The sequence below is a fragment of the Ctenopharyngodon idella genome, chromosome 2 (assembly GCF_019924925.1).
Source record: "Ctenopharyngodon idella isolate HZGC_01 chromosome 2, HZGC01, whole genome shotgun sequence".
NCBI classification, from domain to species: domain Eukaryota; kingdom Metazoa; phylum Chordata; class Actinopteri; order Cypriniformes; family Xenocyprididae; genus Ctenopharyngodon; species Ctenopharyngodon idella.
In genome coordinates this window covers 33,858,481-33,879,206 of record NC_067221.1, presented here as the reverse complement: position 1 = coordinate 33,879,206, position 20,726 = coordinate 33,858,481, and the positions used below count along the sequence as shown (strand labels likewise).

Sequence of the window (20,726 nt, the reverse complement as noted above, 5' to 3'; positions counted from 1 at the left end):
GAACTAATAAGCATCAGTGATGGGCATTAAAGAGATATTTTACCCAAAATATTATACCTTCATTTACCTAACGTTTTTTTCTGGAATATATTTTGAAGAAATATCACCTGTTCACAACAAGGGCATAAAAGAATAGCAGAGTCTACACCACAACTGTAAAGGTAACGCACAGACATCATTTGAAATCAAATGATTTTTTTTTTTTCAGCTAATGAATGATAAAAACATTGACAGCCAATCAGAATCCATCCTGCTTCAAAGAGCTCAAGCATTTAAAGCAGCAGACGACATTACTGTAGCGTGTGTTTACAATAAACTAGTGTTGTCACGATACTGGAATTTCTCATTTCAATACGATACCTTGAAAAACATCGATATTTGATACTATTTTCGATACCACGGGGAAAACGGTCATATAGATATTTTCATTATCATCTCATAATTCTTTGATAATTTGAGTAATTTTGTTGCAATAGCTTACACAAAGCACAGGGAGGCTTTGAAACTTTGAACTAAAGTAAACTGTCAGTAATAAAATAAGAACAAATATACAAATTAAAAATGAAAGCATAAATAAATACAATAGAATAAAGGGACAAATTAAATTAACAAATAAAGTTTTTCAGGTGGGTATAACAGTAGTATTCAGGTAACAAATACTTTTGAAATTTAATAAAGTAATCAAATAAACATAACACTGGATAGTCTTCATTGTAAAAATTAAATAGATTAATGCTTACAATTAAAGTTATTCAGTCAAGAGCAGTGAGTGATTTAGAGGGTTATTAGACTGCTGTCACTTTAAGAGCTAATGCACGGATCCAATATATGGTTACACAACATGTTTTCTTTCTCAACTATTAACGTTCCAAAACTGACTGTTCACCTGAATACTCTCCAAGACAGGCATTTTGAAATCCTTTTGTGTATTTGACCGTTTAAGCACAATAAGCCACAAAAAAGAGCTCAATTTGGTACTCGCGAGCTGTTTGAGAGGCGGCTCTGTGCGTGCCACTTATATTGATCAGTGGTGCGCGCGAAACCTGCAGGAATGAGTAAAATTATGCGCAATACCCACAGCCCTGCACCAAAATTTAGGATCTAACTAACACCAACACTTCAACCACAGTGAATGAGACAAGTGAGTGAGAGGAGGCGGGTATCTGTATATCGATACTGCAGAAAAGGAGTATTGGAACCGTTTCAGATATTTCAGTATCGATACGTATCGAACAACACTACAATAAACAGGATGATATTGTGCATTGGTGTGGACTCTAATATAGCTATCTTTAAAGTTATCATTCTTGGTGTGAACAGGCCTTAACTCATTCATGTTCTTCCACTACAAAGGTTTGGAGCTTCACAGCTGCTTCATACCTTTCTTTCCAGGCTGTTGGTGCCGGTGGATAAACGTGGTTTCAGGAAGCCAGCAGTGGTGGACCAACGTGTGGGGTTTTTCCTGGAAGGTTCTTCAGGTTGTGTGTTCGGCTCAGAGAAAGACATCGCTGTCAGGTTCAACAATGCCGGGTCGCTACTGCGACGAACATGCAAAGGCATGTCTGTGAGAAAGGAGAGATCAATGAGTGACATAAAAAGCCTTCCACAGCAGCGGAACATATCAACGTTTCAAAGACTTAGACTATATTATCAGATTCTTTTTCTGTCTCTTACTGGTTCGAAGCGTGGATGTGGTGACCTCTATCTCACTGTGGGGCAGGTACGGCTGGAAGGCAGATAGTGGGGTGGAGGTGGACGGCTCTCCAGAGAAGAGCTCAGGTGACTGTGTGCCCGTGGAACTCGCACTGGTGCCGTCACCTCCGACATGAGGCTCTTGTTCGTCAAACACCGCAACCAACTGCAAAGAGAAACGCAGAGACAGAAAGAGAAACATTTAAGAGAGTGAAAAGTAATAAGGCTCAACAATAAGGATTGTCCTCTGCCCCAAAGTCAGTGTGAGAAATTTAGGCCAGTCACTTGTTTCCATTAAAGATTTGCGCAAAACTTTTGTGATATTTTCTAAATGTCGATAAAAAACTATTGCGAAATTACAGCGTTTCCATTAACTGATGTTATGCGACTAAAACGTTTTTTTTTTTCCTCACGAGAAGTCATTCTGAAAAATCATGGCAAATTATGTTAGTAGGTTTAAGTAAATCGCAACCACTGCACTAGCCATTATTTTTAATCAAAGGAGACGTAGGCGTGTTATTCAAGCAATAATGGCAAGGAAAGCCCCTTATGCTTGGGAGCGGCCATGTATGAGGTGTTTCTGGGCGTTTCTCCTTCCCTCTGCTTCAAGGTCTTTATTAATTGTGGCATTTCCTTTTTGTTTAGAGTCCAGTATTTCTTCTGTCTTTTATGACTTTAATAAAGAACTTTGTCTCGTCTTTTGTCCAAACATACCGTGCCATCTTTAAAGAAAGATCGACTTTTGCATATGCCAGGTGACCTGTAAATGCGAAAAAATTGTTTCCATTGCAGTCTTGAGAAATATTCCTTTCTTTCGAATTGCCTGAAAAACTGCCTCATGTGAGCGTAAAAACTTTGTTACGATATACAGTCAAACCAAAAAGTATTCAGATATTTTTGATATATTTTTACTAGTGGGTGCAGGACACTATAGTTCATTTATGTAAGTGAGGATAGCAAAATAAAGTAAACTGTGACACATTATACCCAAAAATTCTTCATACAGTGGACTACCAGTAAAATTGATAAAAAAAATTGGAACCAAACATTATTCAGACACTTTGACTTGACCATGTTTTGCTTAATTAATTTTACATAATTAAGATTATTTTTTTCTGACACAGTTTAACTCTGAGATCTTGTCATATTTTATTACCCTTTTTTTTTAAACTATAGTGAATAAACTGTATTAATGAATGAAATGTTCAAGCTATCTGAATAAATTTTGGTTTGACCGTATGAGTTTTTTGCGAAAATGACGCATTTCCATTGGCCGCATTTTCAATTTGCGCAATTTGAAGGGTAATAAAAAAGCAGCTAGTGATGTTTAACATCCATTTTTTCATTTTTATTGCTTGCAAACTTAAACATTTGGTTTTCTGTGACGTATTCTGCTTATTTGTCACAAAAATAATGTTGTCTAGCTGGTTAACATGGATGAGGTATGGCTAAAATTGCAAAAATGACATATGAAATACTATTATTTTCCAACAAAAGTGTGTTATTGCTATATAGTTTCTAGATTGTTATAAAGTTTCTATTTGTAAAGAAATGAGTTTACTGAACAAAAAAAATGTTGGTAACAATTTACAATAACATTAGTTAAAGCATCTGGTATCATGAACTAATAATGAAAAAAAAAAAAAAAAAAAAAAAAAATCAAGATTAAATAATCTTTTAATCATTTGTTAATCTTATTCATGTTTGATCATAATATATTAACTTTTTAAAAAAAGAGTTATTTTTGGCGTTTTTGCCTTTTATTATGATAAAATTATGACCGGGTCGCCCAAAGCGCAACAGTGCTATATGTCGACGCGCTGCCCACGAGGCTATCGGCGCAGACAACTAATGTTAATTTGTAATGTTAGTTATGTTAGTAACTTGGAATGTTAAAATAAAAAAATGATCATGTGACATTAAAGACTGGAGTAATGGCAGCTGAAAATTCAGCTTTACCATCACAGGAATAAATTATATTTTAAAATATATTAAAATAGAAAACAGTTATTTCAAATTGTAATAATATTTCAAATAAATGCAGTCTTGGTAAGCATAAACTTAAAACAACACAAAAAAAAAACAAAAAAAAAAAAAAAACTGAGCCCTGAGTAAGACAAACAATCTCGTACATGTTTATCAATGTGACTGTTCCAATGATGTTGTCATTAAGAACCAATATGAGCACTTTAGCTAAGATGCATAATGTGCAGTTCGAAATGAAACTGGACATTATGCATCTGTGGGTTTTACCCGAAATCTCAATGGCATCATATCATACAATCTCACCAGTGCCAGCAATCATAAAAGACACCAAAAATCATGGTCGCCGGCTTCTGACAATGAAGTGCTTATAAAAACTTGATTATTCCTGAACACAAGGAGTCACGCAGCTTGAAGTCTGAAGAGAGCTTCAGCATGTGTGTGGTGTCCTCATTTAGAGCAGGACACTCTCATCACTGTGTCCCTCAAGACACTGGAGTATTTGGGACAGAAGGAAACATCTTAGCTACAAAGTGAACATCTGGTCTCAATTGTGTGTGTGTGTGTGTGTGTGTGTCAACATGAATGATAATGCTTGCAGCACTGGTTCAGTGGGTGGGTTGAAATGGTTGGACACACCCAGTGCATTTGAGGCTTTGACTGATTGATGGTGGTCTGGACCAATCACAGGAGTGCTGCTGAAGGGCACATTACCCAGAATCCACAGGGATGGTCCCCCTTTGAGGCTTTTTGTGAGTATGTTTTGCAATCCAATCTTGGATGTGGGAAATCAAGCACTAAAATGTGTGTGTGTGACCTTTCTGCATTTCTTTAAGATGATTGCTAATGTCTGTCAGAAAATGAGAGTTAATGTCTGTTTTGTATATCATTTTTTGAGAAGAACGGTCTGGATTATCTCAAACATGACGCTTCTGGAAACGCACTCATGAGAATGGGCATATACGCAACTATTTGAGTGTGTGTACATTATACATATACCAGTATTTATAGCTTTGCATTGTTAGCTTTATATGACCAGCAGTGAGGCTTCCAGTGTTTCACAGCAGATTTTCTTAGTGCAGCCAGAGGTTCAGCTGTGATTGTTCAAAGACACACACACACACTGAAACGGCCCATAGAAACCTATTTACCTGTGACACACACTCCCATGAGACAGTTCTGCTCTCAGCATGTTTGAGGCTTAAACACTAAAGCAGCTTTCTCTCTCTCTCTCTCTCACACACACACACACACACACACATATATTTACATATATAAATGGGGACATATCATAGGCTTATATACAGCTAATTATAAATATCACAGACAAACCCACAGAAAATGTGCATTTTAAAAATTAAACACATTATTTACTTTATTTAAATACAAACAAGGACACTCTGGACGTCCCCAAAGGTTTTGTGAGGTCTATGCATACACTTATGAGTATATGATATTTTCCCCACTCTAGAAACAAAAGGGTAGTGCAGAGAAGAAAAAGAGAGATGGAAAACATGAAGACATGAAGAATGTCTTTAGCTGTAGTGTGTGTTTTTTTTCTTGCGGCTTCAGATACTCTAGACCTTAACGAACTTTAACTTTACAAATAACACTGCAGTGTTGTTCTTCATAGGGTTGAGTAATTCTTTACTGGTTACCTAAACAAACATGACACCTCATGTATTACTGATACACACACACACACACACAGTAGCATTACAGCTGGATGAGCAACAGCAGTGTTGAGAAATCCCTTCATGTGTTTCACAATGGCTCTAACAACAAGAACTTACTGACCCAAATCACATCTTACAAACATCTTCCACACACACTGGAGGTCAACAGAGGTTTGTGTGCGCCAAGTGTGCTGACAGGAAGTTCCCAGGAGAACATTTGTATACTTCCTGTGTGGATATTCATTTCCTCTCTTTAAAAGGTTGTGATCTTTGAGCTTCACAATCTGTTGAACCCATCTCACTCTGACACACTCTCTGCCCTATAGCTTAGTTTACACATAACTGACCATATGAGTCTGAACCCGACCAAAGGAGAGGAGAGCACAGTTCATCTTCAGCTGGACACTTATGGCTGTAAAAACTGGTTGGATGAACAATTTTCAAAGCCACTGAAAAACAGCCAATACACACACACACACACACACGTTGGGTTTCCATGTTTTATGGGGACTTTCCATAATGATTTTTATACTGTACAAACTGTATATTTTATCCCCTAACCCTAAACACAAACCTCACAGAAAACTTTCTGAATTTTACATTTTCAGAAAAAATCATTGGTCCCACTTTATATTAGGTGGCTTTAACTACTACGTACTTACATTTAAATTAATCATTTGATACAATGCACTTATTGTGTACATACATGTTTTTACATTGTAGTTATATTTTTAAAATACCTGCATGTAATTACATCTGTAATTAATTTCTGTAATTACATTTATAATTACATTGTTGATCCATCCCTTACACCTTAACCAACCCTTTAACCTACCCATACCACCAAACCTGTCCCTAACCTTACACACATCCCACCTCAATAGTAGCAAAAGTGTTTTGCAATACAATATGAACACAATAAGAACACTGTACTTATTTTTGATGAAAGTAAATAGTAGTTAAGCCCACCTAATATAAAGTGGGACCAAATAATTTAGTATGATTTATAAGCTGTTTTCCTCATAGGGACCAAAAAAAAAAAAAAAAAAAAAAAAAAAAAAAAAAAGGGTAAAAAATTACTGGTATTGCTATCTTTTTGGGGACATTTGGTCCTCACAATGTAAGGTTTACCAGGACCACACACACACACACACACACACACACACACACACACCTTTAGTCAGACCCCACAAAGACAAAATCTTACGTCATATATAAGAATGTTTAACAAAATCTTAAAAGTCACTATAGCATGGCCCTTCCCCACCTAAACCTACCCGTCACAGGAACCTAACGTAATTTTAACATTCTTATACATAAATATATATATATATATATATATATATATATATATATATATATATATATATATATATATATATATATATATATATATATATATATATATATATATATATATATATATATATATATATATATATATTTTAGGGGTGAAACGGTTCTCGGTAAAAAAAAAAATAAAATAAAATATTTCGAACCGTACCGTTTTGCACACTCGGTTCGGCACGACTGATGTTAATTTATAATTGTAATGTGCGATGTTAATCCATTAAGTTGAAACATCCTTATATATAAGATATATATATTAGGGGTGCAACAGTTCAGATTACTCATGGTTCGGTTTGTATCACAGTTTTAGGCTCACGGTTTCGGTACGGTTCGGTATGTGCTATGTTGAGGTAAAAAATTACTACTGTCAAATAAAAATAAAGAAAAAATAACAAATAATCAAACAGAACAAATAAATACAGTAAAGCAAAGATAAATAAAAAAAAAAACTTTTCAGGTTTTTCATGTATCCAGTTTTCAGGTACAGAAATTGAATAAAGTAGCTAATAAAATGTAAAACAACACACCGAACCGTACCGAAACAGTGAGCCTAAAACCGTGATACAAACCGAACCATGAGTAATCTGAACTGTTGCACCCCTAATATATATATGTTATATATAAGAATGTTTCAACTTAATGGATTAACATTGAACATTTCAAATTATAAATTAACATCAGTCTACATTAATAAATGCTGTAAAAGTGTAATAGTTCAGTGTTAGGTCATGATCCCTGATGCATTAAATACTGTTGACAAACTGAAACATACTGCAAAGTGTTACCAGAATTGCTCATTAATGATTAACAATGTTAATTATTTACTGAACATTTATCTGTTGTATTGTTATCACCATGTATTTTACATGGGTTATGGTGAATATTCATATATATACACATACATATATCACAATTATCTTAAATTTATATTTTATTTTAAACGTGTGTATATACAGTATGTATATTAGCATAACACATTTTAGCTAGCATCACTGAGAACAAACCCACAAACCATGATTTGCAACATCAGTGGAAGTGGTATTTTAATGGGGATATTCTCATTCTAAAAAGCATTTTGTTTGACAAAACTTGTTTCGCTCTAGTGTGCCAGATTAGGCATTAATATTCTTTGTCCATTTTCCCAGAAGAGAAATTTTAAATGAGTGGATATCTACTAAACGCATGCCATTTTGTCAGCATTTTAGAGTGTTGGCATACAGATGGCCCCAAATGTGGATATAGACTAAAAGCCATATTTTTTATGTGATGGGGTCCTTAAGAATTTTTTTTTTTTTTTTTTTGCTTATTGTGCAGTCACATCCCTAACCCATGTGAACCCACTGTCCCTGTAAACACACAGTCTCTTGTGGCTCATTGCTTCAATCCCTCGTGAGGCCTGTTGCTAATGGAAACATGTTTGTGTTTGAGACGGCCACACCAGTTCACTGAACTTAAAGGGTTAGTTCACCCAAAAAAAATAAAAAAATAAAAAGTTATCAATTACTCTCCCTCATGTTGTTCCAAACCTGTAAGACTTCATTCATCTTCGAAACACAAATTAAGATGTTTTAATGAAATCTCTCCATTGACAGTCCAGACAACTACCACTTTAAAATGTTACTTTAAAAATTCATAAAGAGATGACAAAACTAATCGGTATGAAAGCTCAAACTTGCTGCGTAACATGAAAACAACCCTCATTGGCTCTCACACATCAAGCAAATCGTGTCTCTTCAGAAAATTTGGACTGAACCGCTCAAATCATATGGATTACTTTGATGATTTCTTTATGACCTTTTTGAAGCATCAAAGTGGTAGTTGCGTGGACTGTTAATTGAGGGACAGAAATCGCTCAGATTTCATTCAAATATCTTCATTTGTGTTTCGAAGATGAACAAAAGGGTGAACTTGATGGACTTACGGGTTTGGAACGAAATACGAGTAAATAATTAAAGAATTTTCATTTTTGGGTGAACTAACCCTTTAAATTATTACACCTCTATGTAACGATTCACTGGTCACTGGAGGCAGGGTAAAATCATTACATTCTGCATTAACATACACAGATCATGTGGTCAGAAGCGAATGCAGCACCAATTCACAGACATTTCCTGTTAAGACGCCACCACTCACACACTTCCTTAAGCATTGAGGAAAACATCCACACAAACAAGACGTCCACACGTACACGTCTGACCAGAAGCAGCACGTTTAGATGCTTTAACGTCCTGTTTATAACGGGCGACTGCTTCCTGTCCAGGAGAGGATAGAGGACGTTATCACAGACGGGGGCAGAGTAACACTGACATAAAAGAGCTTTTGTGCTGCTCAATACCAGACAGAGGGCCAAACATTAGCAGTTTCATTGTTTTAAGACAAGCAATGTTGATTGAAAAAAAGTGAAGGGAGAGAGAGAGAGAGAGAGAGAGAGAGAGAGAGAGAGAGAGAGAGAGAGAGAGAGAGAGAGAGAGAGAGAGAGAGAGAGAGAGAGAGAGAGAGAGAGAGAGAGAGGTGTGATGCATGTCTAGGCAATTACAGCTGAATCTTTGGCGCTCTCTACTGTCTTCTAGCAGAACTGCATAAGTCAGAGTTTTTCTTTTTGTGATGGCCTAAAAAAAAAAGTTTGATTCACACAGAAATTAATTTTATAATATATAAGAATATACTTGTTATTCAGTTTGAAAAAACAAAATGTGTTTAGAGTAATGCACTTACAAAATGAAATATATGAGGCAAGGCATTGCACCAGAATTTAAAAAAAATTTCAAAGAAATATAGACACAAAACTGAAAAATCATGCCAATATGAGGATAATTTGATAAAATCACTTATCAGTCTAGTCAGATAAAATGTATAAACGTATATTCCTTTTTTTTTCAAATATAAAAATTTAACATGGTGCATATGTTTCAAAGAGAAAAGAAATATTCACCCACAGGAATTACATCATTAATGCACAAAAACTGAGGAATGAGTGCGTTTTCTGTAGTAAAATTAATTACTATATTAATATATAACATTTAAAAAACTACTGTTCAAAAGTTTGGGGTCTGTACAAAAGTTTTGCATGCTTTTGAAAGCAAAGCCTCTTATGCTCACCAAGCATGAATTAATCAAAAATAAAATAAAAACAGTAATATCGTGAAATATTACAATTTCATTTTTATATTTTAATATATTTTAAAATAATGTATTATTTATTAATAATTTATAATTTCTTTAATAATTAATATGATTTATTATTTATCAATTTTTTAATATATTTTAAAATAATGTATTATTTATTAATAATTTATAATTTCTTTAATAATTAATATGATTTATTATTTATCAATTTTTTAATATATTTTAAAATAATGTATTATTTATAATAAATAATCTCTTTAATAATTAATATGATTTATTATTTATTAATAATTTATGATTATTATCAATGTTGAAAAAATGTGCTGCTTAATATTTTTGTGTTTTGTTTTGTTGTTCCTGGATTTTTTTTTTGATTTTTTTTTTATGAATAGAAAGTTTATTTGAAACATTTTTGTAACACTGTATGTTTACTGTCACTTTTGATCAATTTATGCATCCTTGCTGAATAAAAGTATTAATTTACATTAAAAAAAAAAATTAAAAAAAAGAAGAAAAGACAAGAAAACAACATTACTGACCCCAAACTTTTGAACAGTAGTGTAATTGGAAAAACTGAAACAAAAATAAGTTTTTTAAATGACTCAAAAACATGAAGAAAAATAATAAAAAGAACTAATTTTACTTTAAGGGATAACTTATAAATAAATGTAAAAGCGTTAACTTACTAAAGTACTCCTAAATCCTAAAACTAAAATATTGAATAAACAGTCTGAAAACAAAACAACTGAAACTAATAGTCACAGAGCAAAAGCTAAAGAAAACAAAACTAGAGTTAATGTACAAATAAAAAATAAAAATAAAAAAGTAAATTTAGAATACAAGATTATAAGCTCAAAGTGTGTATGTCTGTGCGCTTAGCCTGAAAATACACATTGGTTTACCACAGACAAATAAAAAAAAAAAAGGGTTATGGACCATTAATATAAGGCAGTCCACATTTCTGTTTTACATACATGTGAGTTTCTGTGCTTTTGTGTGATTGCAGGTTGAATGAGTCACACTAAGCCACATTAAAGCAGTATTGTAGCACTTCCTGTTTGTGGACAGTGTTTCCTGTGACCGCAGGTGCAGTCTGAGTCATTCAGTCAATCTGTGTGACACAAGGATATGTGACGAAAACACTGGCTGACAGAAGTGATGGTAAATCTAAACGCTATCAGCTATAAATGTGTAAAGCATAACTGGTGGTATGATCTCACACGCTCCTTCAGGCACAGATGTGAAGTGTCTTTTATTTCACACAGAACTAAAATAACACACACACACCCAGACACACCCACCACATCAAACACACAACTACATTCTAGCAAAGTGTCTGTGGCCTCGGTAAGCCGATATCATCTGTTCTGGGTCAGCAACATGTCGAAATGCGGAAAAGACACCGCACTGCCTGTGTTTGGCCAGAGGGGGGCAGAGTTACCGCAGTCTAGACTGAGACATCCACATAAAAACACAAAGCAAGGAACCAAAATCCCTCCTTGCCATTTTAATCATTAATCATTTCGCTAATTAAATTTTCACAGCTGTTAATTTTAAAGACATTGAATAAACAGCACTACTAATTAGAGATGCACTAAAATTAAAGTTCTGCTCGATACCAATAAGCCAATAATTATTTTCATGTTGTGGCCAATAACTGACTCAAATTCTATAGTTTTTTATTATTATTTTGTCAAAATAAACTAACATAAAACACTTGAATCTACAATCAATTGTTTTAAATGCTTTAAATAATATTTTATAAATAATTATAATTACTGCTATTATTTATTATATATTTTACTATTAGTTTTTTTTAAATATTATTGAGGGACCCATGCCATATACTGTAAGTTGTAGGAAACATCCAGAACATCATAGAGACTAGTATTAATAGAATTATAATCTCCCAATAATATTAATAATAATAATAACTGAATAATAACCTTAATTAATATTCTACACTATTTTGTCAAAAATAAATAAATAAAAATAAAACACTAAAAACTACAATCAATTTATTTAAATGTTGTAAGTGAATTTAGGCATCATAACATTATAATGTACAATTCTAAAAAATAATATTTATTTAGATTTTTGCTAAATATTACAACAGAACAGTGTTATTAAATTATTATCATTTCTCAGGACTACCTTTAATGTAATCTAAATGTAACAATAGTGGAAATGAGCATGCAAAATTAAATATATAGATATTGATATTTTTATATATATATATATATATATATATATATATATATATATATATATATATATATATATATATATATATATATATATATATATATCTCAGGCTAATAACTAATATGAATCCACATAGAATCTGCGCATATTTTCCTTTTTTTTTTTTTTTTTTTTTTTTTTGCATCAGTTCATCTGCGGGATTCTGTGGAATTCTAAGGAATCTGTCTGAATATGGTAAAATGTGTTAAATGGAACTGAGTAGTTTACTCCTATCGGTATAGCAAGTTAACTCATTTTTTTATTAAACAAACACACAAAAGGAGGGAAATGTGTAGAATTTTCTGAATGACGGAGATTGGAAATTTGTGGCACAGAAGGCACAGATTCCATACAGGCCTGGTGATGACTCAATAGAAAGAATCACTGGAGTTTAAAGCAGTGTGTGGATGTGTTTGTGAGTCTGTCCTCAAATTAGGTCATGGTTATCGGAAGACAAGAGTCATCTGATACCTGTAACTAAAATACATACTACTAAACCAACACACACAAACACACAGGAGCGCTGCCTGTTTTAGAAGAGAATGCGAGCAGTGTGTGAGTGTGTGTTTGAATGAGAGAATGCATGTCTCACTCTGTCTTTGTCATCAGCCACATCACACAGAACATCATCCAGGTCCAGAATTCCTCCATCACCGTGTTCCAGTCGGTACACCTGAACCCAGTACTCTTCACCCTGAGAGAGAGAGAGAGAGAGAGAGAGAGAGAGGACGAAAATGTTCAACTTTTGTTTTACTTGAACTTAAGTGAAAGTATTCATTCCTCAGCAGGACCTTAAACACACACACACACCCACCCACATGCACCATCAGGACACTCTAATCAATGAGGAAGAGCACACACACATAATGAGGGTTTAACTAATCAGGATAATGCACCTGAATCTAGACCATCACCCAGACAGGACAACACACACACACACGGGTCATCATTACTACTCTGCATGACACACACACACACACACACACACACACAATCAGAGCACAGAGACAGACAACAGAGAACAACTGAAGTTCAAAGTCACAGAGAACATGATCTGTACTATTGGACAGCAACATCTGTCAATCAAAACTGAAATATACTTTCCAGTCAGGGGCCTGTAATAAAAAAGGTAATAATAAAAATAATCAAATGTATAAGTAATATTTTATATAATCATATTTTGCATAAATACTACTACTAATAATAATAAAATAAATAATTTGCAATAATAAAATTACTAATATTTTATATATGTAATTGTATAAATTATTATATTAAATATTACTTAATTGAATGAATAAGTAATGATACATATATAATATTTAATAAAATCATACTTTATATAAATAATAACAACAATAATAAGATCATTTTCAATAGTAAAATTGATAGTATTTCATATAATATATTATTGCTATTTTGAATATTATTGATATTATAAATGAGGCATTTGATATAACTAATGGCCAGAACATCAGAGAGACAATTATAATCCCCAATAATAATAGTAATAATAATAATAACTTAAATTAAAATAAAATAAAAAAATAATACAAATTAATACAATTAAAAATAATACTATTTATTATGCAAAAATTTGCATAGTGCTGGATGAGTAAATTTTTTTTTTCCTAGAAGAGAACGAAACTTTAAATTATGTGTTTGACCTCAAAACTTGCTCAGGAAAGAAGTGCACCTCTGTAGCACAAACACACAGTATAAGTTTAGGAGTTTAAAAAACAACAACAACAACAAGCACCTCTAATAAATGCATTTAAAAATCATTAGAGCATAAATACAATTTCATCACAGAGTCAAAACAATCTACATTTACAATCGATTCATTTTGCTAGCCAATCGAAAGCCATGATGTCACAACGTAGCAAGGTTATGAACCAATCAGCGCTGACTCTACCTGCTTAGCCCAGCCCTTTTCCTCCCTGAGTCTCTTCTGCAGAGAAAAGTGATGTTTCCACATCTCTAAACATCACAATCTGTCTTTCTCCACACACAAAAGAGACCAGACCAGGCTAAAAACCCTTTGTCTCCTTCTCTTCATTCCTTTCTTCCTCTCAGCTCAGAAGCAAACGGTCCTAAACGAGGACGCGTTCGGTAACATGAGAAGTTCACTCTCAGAAAGACCCGTGTGTGTAAGCTGAGAGGATTGTGCTGTTAAAGACAAGTAAGTGTATCTGATACTAGAGAGTCCATGTCTTATTGAGCATCCGAAGAGGAGAGACATGTACACAGCAACCGGATATTCAAACTTACTTTACACCATCCTTACAATGTTTGCGTGGGTGTATATGTGTGTGATGTTTATTAATGCTTTGGTAATGTAATCCCTCGGTTAAAATGGTAATAAAGCTTCATAAAAATCTCTTTACAGAGAAAGCGCATGTCCGCTAACTCAAACATGCAGTCCAACAAGGGAACGTCAGTCTCCACCAACAGAGAGCAAAGTGTTTTCATGAGAAAGAGTCTTTATAAAGCCTCTTTTTTCAACAAACTGGCTCTCTTTCTGCAGGATACAGGAAATAAGAGTCATTTCACAGTGCAAACTCACACACACTCATGTTCAGCTTAATGAGTGTTTACTCTGAAGAGGCATGCAGGCATACAAAATATTTCAAAATGTGACAAAAAAAAAAAATCAGTAAGGAATGTGTCCTTATTGTTGTTTGTCACATTTTGAAACATGAAAATTGCCATGTATTTCACAGGTTGGTTGTTCAGAGTGACAACAGACAACATGATATATACAATAAAATAGAGAGTAATTAGGGCTGTGTGATTAATTGAAATCAAAATAAAATTGCGATGTGAGCAGAAAGCATGATTTTTCCGCCAGCCCCCTCTGTGTATTCTGAATGCAGCGCGCCTAAATCTAGCGCAAGAACAGAACAAAGTGGGTTTACTGTTACAACATGGAAAAAAAAGCACAAAAACAGGGAAGGTGAATTCAGGACAGGATAAGGACTTGGCCAAAAAAAATCATCTGTGGTTTGGGAATATTTTGGATGCAGGAGAGATGATGTATCACAGAACCAAGTAATTTGCAAGATCTGTCAAATTATCGTTACAGCAAATTGGAGTAGGACAAATTCACACAGAACACATTGTTTTTAAACTTCTTTTACCGTCGCTTAGAACACTGTGTCATGCTCGAGATGCTGCAGAAGACACGAGGCACGAATGCAATGGTTAAACACTAAAGTATAGTGCGTTTACATTGAAAAACAATGGCACATTTGGAACCAGGTTAAAAAAAATTAAATAAAAAGAAAAAGAAATAAAAAAACAACAACAAAAAAAATCGATAATACAGGAATTTGCAAACTGTAAAACATACAAAAAGAGTTCATAAAGGCATAAAGAAATAACCAATGTCATCAAGTAACATAATATGCAAAGATATGGTGCCAGCAAATATCGTCAATAATTGCATTAAAAATTGCAATATTGATCAAAAAAATCATGATAGTATTTTTTTCTTTGTCCATATCACACAGCCCTAACAGTAATCCTCAACTACCTGTTGCTCTATCAGGAGTAAATGCTTTAATTCGATTCACTGATCCTATAACGTTCAATTAAAATATAAAATTCGATTCAAGAAGCAATTCAATTTGCCTGGAGATTCATTTAAATTGGAGATTTGAATCATTTAAAAAAAAGACATTCAATTTAAGAAGAGTAATGAATATGACTGAGATACAATTCCATTCAAGAAGACATGCCATTCCATTCGAGAATATAAGATTCAACTGGAAAGGAGATTTGATAAGATTCAATTTGAGAAGAGATTCAATAAACGAAATTCATTTTATATGCAGATTTGATTTGATTTGATTTGATTCAGGAAGAAAATGTTCGACTTAAAAAGACAAGATTTGAAAAGATTAAAATTGAGAATAGATCAGATTCAAGAAGTGATTAAAGGTCAAATGCCCATCGACTTAGGGTACGTTTACATGACAATGATCTACTAAAAGGGCTGGGACAATACATCAATGCATCGTGAATCAAGAAATGATTCTAGAGCGATTCTGATATTTTCTGTATGTATCGCGATTCTCTCTCAAATCAATTCTGAGCTTAGTTTTCAACAGCAGATGGCACTGCATTCTTTAGAAACAGATGTTCTCTGCTTCCTTCCAATTCCTTACACACACCACTTGAACATTCTATAAAATAATCATTCATAGAGTTCGAAAGGTTTAAGAAAATTACAAGGGTGTTTGCAGTGGCTGTTTACATTAATCTCATGTCATAAAAGCATTCTGAGGTGCAAATACATCGTCAGACTCAGCCGAACGCACGAGCGCTCTTCTTCATGAGCATTTGAGCATGCGGTTAAAAAATAGCCTAGAGCGCCATCTACTGTTAAAAACTAAGCTCAGAATCGATTTGCGATGCATTTGGAAAATATTAGAAACGATCCACGAATCACGATGCATCATCCCAGCACCATCTACTAAAAACAGAAAGTTTTTCCTTTGGGTTTTTGAAAAGTTTTGCATACAGAGGACAACGTTGTTGAAACGATCCCCGTTCACACATATCCGCGAAAATGACTAAAAATGCTGTATTATGCATGCCAGGCCAGCAGATGGCGATGTTACTTTGTAAAGAAACACTAGACTAAACATGTAATACGCATGCGAATGACATCACCATTTTCTAACTATCGTTTTCCAAAGCGTTTGAAACCCATTTTCAAAAGTTAGCATTTTCAGGCCCCCAAAATGCTGTTTTCAGGTAAATGAATAGCCAAAACTAGAGCTGCACGATTCTGCATAAATTAACAATCATGATTTTTTGGTTTCAAACAGAGTTTCCTATTCTCCCACAATTCTGAACAGACTAAACTAAACTAAATAATATAATTTAATAGAGGTTCTGACAAAATTAATTCTGACACTTATGAATACGTCACTTAATTTATCACTGGATGAATCAGCATTTTTGAACGAATGAATGATTCAATGACATTTTTAACAGTCACTTTGTCGCCACCTGGTGGCATAAATGTGTAATCAATACAATCGTTATTTAAAACGGCAAGTTACTTTCAAAGGGTGATTTGCTCTATTTTGTTCGCTTCCACATCAGTGTTCCGAACTATAAACTTTTATCCCAGTACTTCTGTGATAAAAATATTTGCAGCACAGAAATAACTATACTGTGTTTGAAAAGACTGCTGGTGAAGCTGTTTCATACCTGTCAGCAGCAGCACAAACACAGATTTGAATGTTCCGGTGTGATTCTGTTGAAGGTTTAATAGACACAGGAGAATCGTCATTTAGGAATGAGATTGTGTAGGTGTTTAAATCGAAATTGTGATCTTTTAACATTTAATCGTGCAGCTCTAGCCAAAACTGAAGTTTTCAGTTTTTAGTTGAGAACTACAGTGTGCTGTAAATGCCCCCTTATAATCACAGAAAAAAATGCCTGAAACTCATCTGTGTGTGCGGAAAATGCAGCAACCTCCCTGAGAAAAAATAAATACATTTTAAAAAGTACACTCCAATGGTCATTAAAGGTCCAGGACAGGCCGACTCTCTCCCCGTCTTATATACTTTCAGCTTTGGTCTCTCTTAATGGCTATTTGGCCGAAATTATAGTTGATCTGATCTGGGGGAAAAAATAAAAACATAAATATCAAGATTGCACACTGAATATTGTCGAAAGGCAATTAATCATGCCCTTAACCTGCACTCTTAAAAATAAAGGTTCTTGATTGGCATCTTTGGTTTCATGAAGAACTTTTAACATACATGGAATCTTTCCATTCCATAAAAGGTTCTTCATAGTGGAAAAATCTGTAATAAAGTATTTCCCATCATCATAACAACAGTGAGTTTAGTTCAATAATAATATAAAATGTTTCCTAATTATCTTGATTTGCAGGCTTTTTCTCAGCGAATTATTTAAACAGTTATTAATTTATTAATCTGCAAAATAATTCCAGCTTCGCACCAAGGCTTAAAACACCCTGAAAATTGCACCGAAATCTCTAAACCTTTGCCCCACTCTCCCTTTCATAAGCATATCTGTACACCAGCACAGAGGAGCAAATCCCTGTAGCACAGCTGCACTCTTACATAACCCACACACAATGCTGTCTGATGTTTTCAGATTTCTGCATTTTATTCTTTCATTCGGTCTTTCTTTGTCCAACGTTTTAGAACAGATGACACTGACTGAACCCATAAACTCACTCTCCATCCGAGCTGCTCTTCCCCAGAACGCACACGCACACAGTCAAACTCATTTCAGCTAGACTCAATTAAGTCACATCCATTAATGCCTCGTCTATGAGTTAAAAATAGAATGTCCGTTAACAATCATCTGTCTTCAGCTGGATCTGCAGGCTAAAGGACAGACTCCCAAAATGGCTGTTAACCTTGTAAAACCAGTCACAGGTTCAGCACAGAAACACCAGTCCAGCATAAACACAATATTAAAGGGACAGCTCACTCAAAAACAATAAATCTGTCATTATTTACTCATCTTCAGGTTGATAAGAAATTAGTCCCACACACAAGAGTGTTTTAAGGACAAAAACTTGACAAATGTCTTGAAATACAACATCGGAACAGTGTCTTGAGGTTGGTAACTGTAGTATAAGTGGAATAATTGACTCTGGGCTGTTGAATTCTTAGAAAATAATGCACACCCGAGGTGGTAATGGGGCCACGACGAGTGTGCATTATTTTCTAAGAATTCAACGGCCCAGAGTCAATTATTCCACTTGAGCCTTGATGGCAGCATATGTGAATTAGCCTACCTGATCTGTGCGTCTCTAACGGTAGCAGTGTCTCTACTAATAGCGAAACTATAAATTTATCTCAAGATCAGTTATTACACAGTTATGTATCTTAAGTTGCTAAACTATTTTACTGATTAATTCATCAGAGCAGCGCTGACCAAACGTTTCTGTGCGAGTGTATCCATACTATACAGTATGTGTGTAAGTTTGAACGAGAGAGAGAGTGTGTGCGTGAAAGAGTATGCGCACCTTAGAACATTGGTCAACCAATCAGATTTGAGCATTCAACAGCCCCAAAGTATAATATATATTATATTTAAGTAGAATTTCTTCATTTGCATTATTCTTGCATTCCATGTTAAAAGTCTGGCGAGTACCCTACATGAATTATGCATTATAGTTACATTTTGTGTGAGGAGAAGAAGAAAATCGTTATTCACTGGTAATCTTAACCAACCAAAACTGGAACGTGCAATTTGTGTAAAAATATTTTCAAAAAAATTTACATTAAAATATTTTACGATATATTTCACTCTTTGTTTAGTTTATCATAAGTTTTAAAATGCAATATTTTTATGATGGATTTTTATATATGACACCGAAGACATATCGGATGTACTAAAACTGGTCAATACTCATAAACTAATCATTATTTTCATGTTATGACCGATGACAGCAAACATAAAAATTGTATACAATTTTGTCCACATAAATAAAAAAATAGGGCTGGGCGATATGACCAAAATCTTTTAGTAATTTTATATCACAATAACAATATATATCACGATATAGTTATTTTTGCTTTAAACAATGATATTAACATTTTACATATATCATTGAAATTTCCTAATTGTCATCAATTTCAATATAATTTAGAAAATTAATACTAGCTTAAAAAAACTCAAGCTTACTGAAGACAAATAAACTGTGATAAAGAAAGAGCAAAGAAAACAAACTACAATACAACAAAGAGACGAAAAAGACCTACATGAAAAAACTTCAAGCACTAGAAAATGTATAATCAATGGTATAAAAAAAACAATGCATAGTCTTTACTGTGTAAATTAAATATACATTTATTCTTATTAAAGTTACAAAAGCAAGCAGTGAGAGATTTTCTCTTTTTTTGTTGTTTGATTAGCATTAATAATGACAGCAGGTAAATTTGGATGCTGTCCCTTTAAGACTGACTGCATCGATCCATTAACTCGAGCCTTGTCTTTCTCAACTGTACCTTCACTTAAGACACAAATGGCTCTGTTTACTTGCAAATATGTGGTCACTTTGGCACATAGGTATGTGTATTTAACCGTTCAAGCCCAATTAGGCGTCAAAAAGCACTCAGTTCAGTCCTCACGTGCTCTATGAGCGGCGGCTTCATGTCGTGCGTCTCTGAGACTGCGCTGAGAAACTCTCTTCAGAGAGCGCGTGCATATGCTGAAATGAGTTGTCTTTCGCTGCTAATTGCACTTAAATGGTTTTAAACCACTTGTTTTTAAACCGCAATGCTTAAAAACTCATGCAAATTATAATCTTTCGTGACCGCGCAGCATAGCAATCTCACGTGAGCTTTAAAATCGAGCATGTCTCTAATTCGCGATCGCCTTCTGAGAGAGGCAGGTTTCTTGCGCGCACTTTGGAAGTGTGCCAGTCATCACGAGCGCTGCACCGAGTTCCTTTTCAGGATATATTGCGTTTATAACTCTTTTAACATCAAGCTCGTCCCGCTCTTTATATTCTCATTCATGCATTTCATCACTCTGAAGTGTCAATAGTGCAATATATTTACATACTACGATATATACGATATAGCAAAATCTCTAACGATAGACATTTTATTTCGTGGTAACGATATATATCATCATATCGCACAGCCCTAA

The 20,726-nt window shown here is 34.1% G+C and overlaps 1 protein-coding gene across 6 annotated transcripts in view; it reads right to left on the bottom strand.

The window, feature by feature from the left end:
- The window catches only part of pard3ab (par-3 family cell polarity regulator alpha, b), a 104,890-nt gene that overhangs the window by 69,705 nt on the left and 14,459 nt on the right, over positions 1-20,726 (bottom strand). For all 6 annotated transcript variants that reach the window (XM_051862258.1, XM_051862289.1, XM_051862247.1 and 3 more), the window contains exons 2-4: positions 12,664-12,765; positions 1,675-1,858; positions 1,381-1,562 (exon numbers count right to left, since the gene is read on the bottom strand). In XM_051862258.1, the coding sequence (XP_051718218.1) occupies positions 1,381-1,562; positions 1,675-1,858; positions 12,664-12,765 (468 nt within the window). The remainder of the gene's footprint in view (positions 1-1,380; positions 1,563-1,674; positions 1,859-12,663; positions 12,766-20,726) is intronic.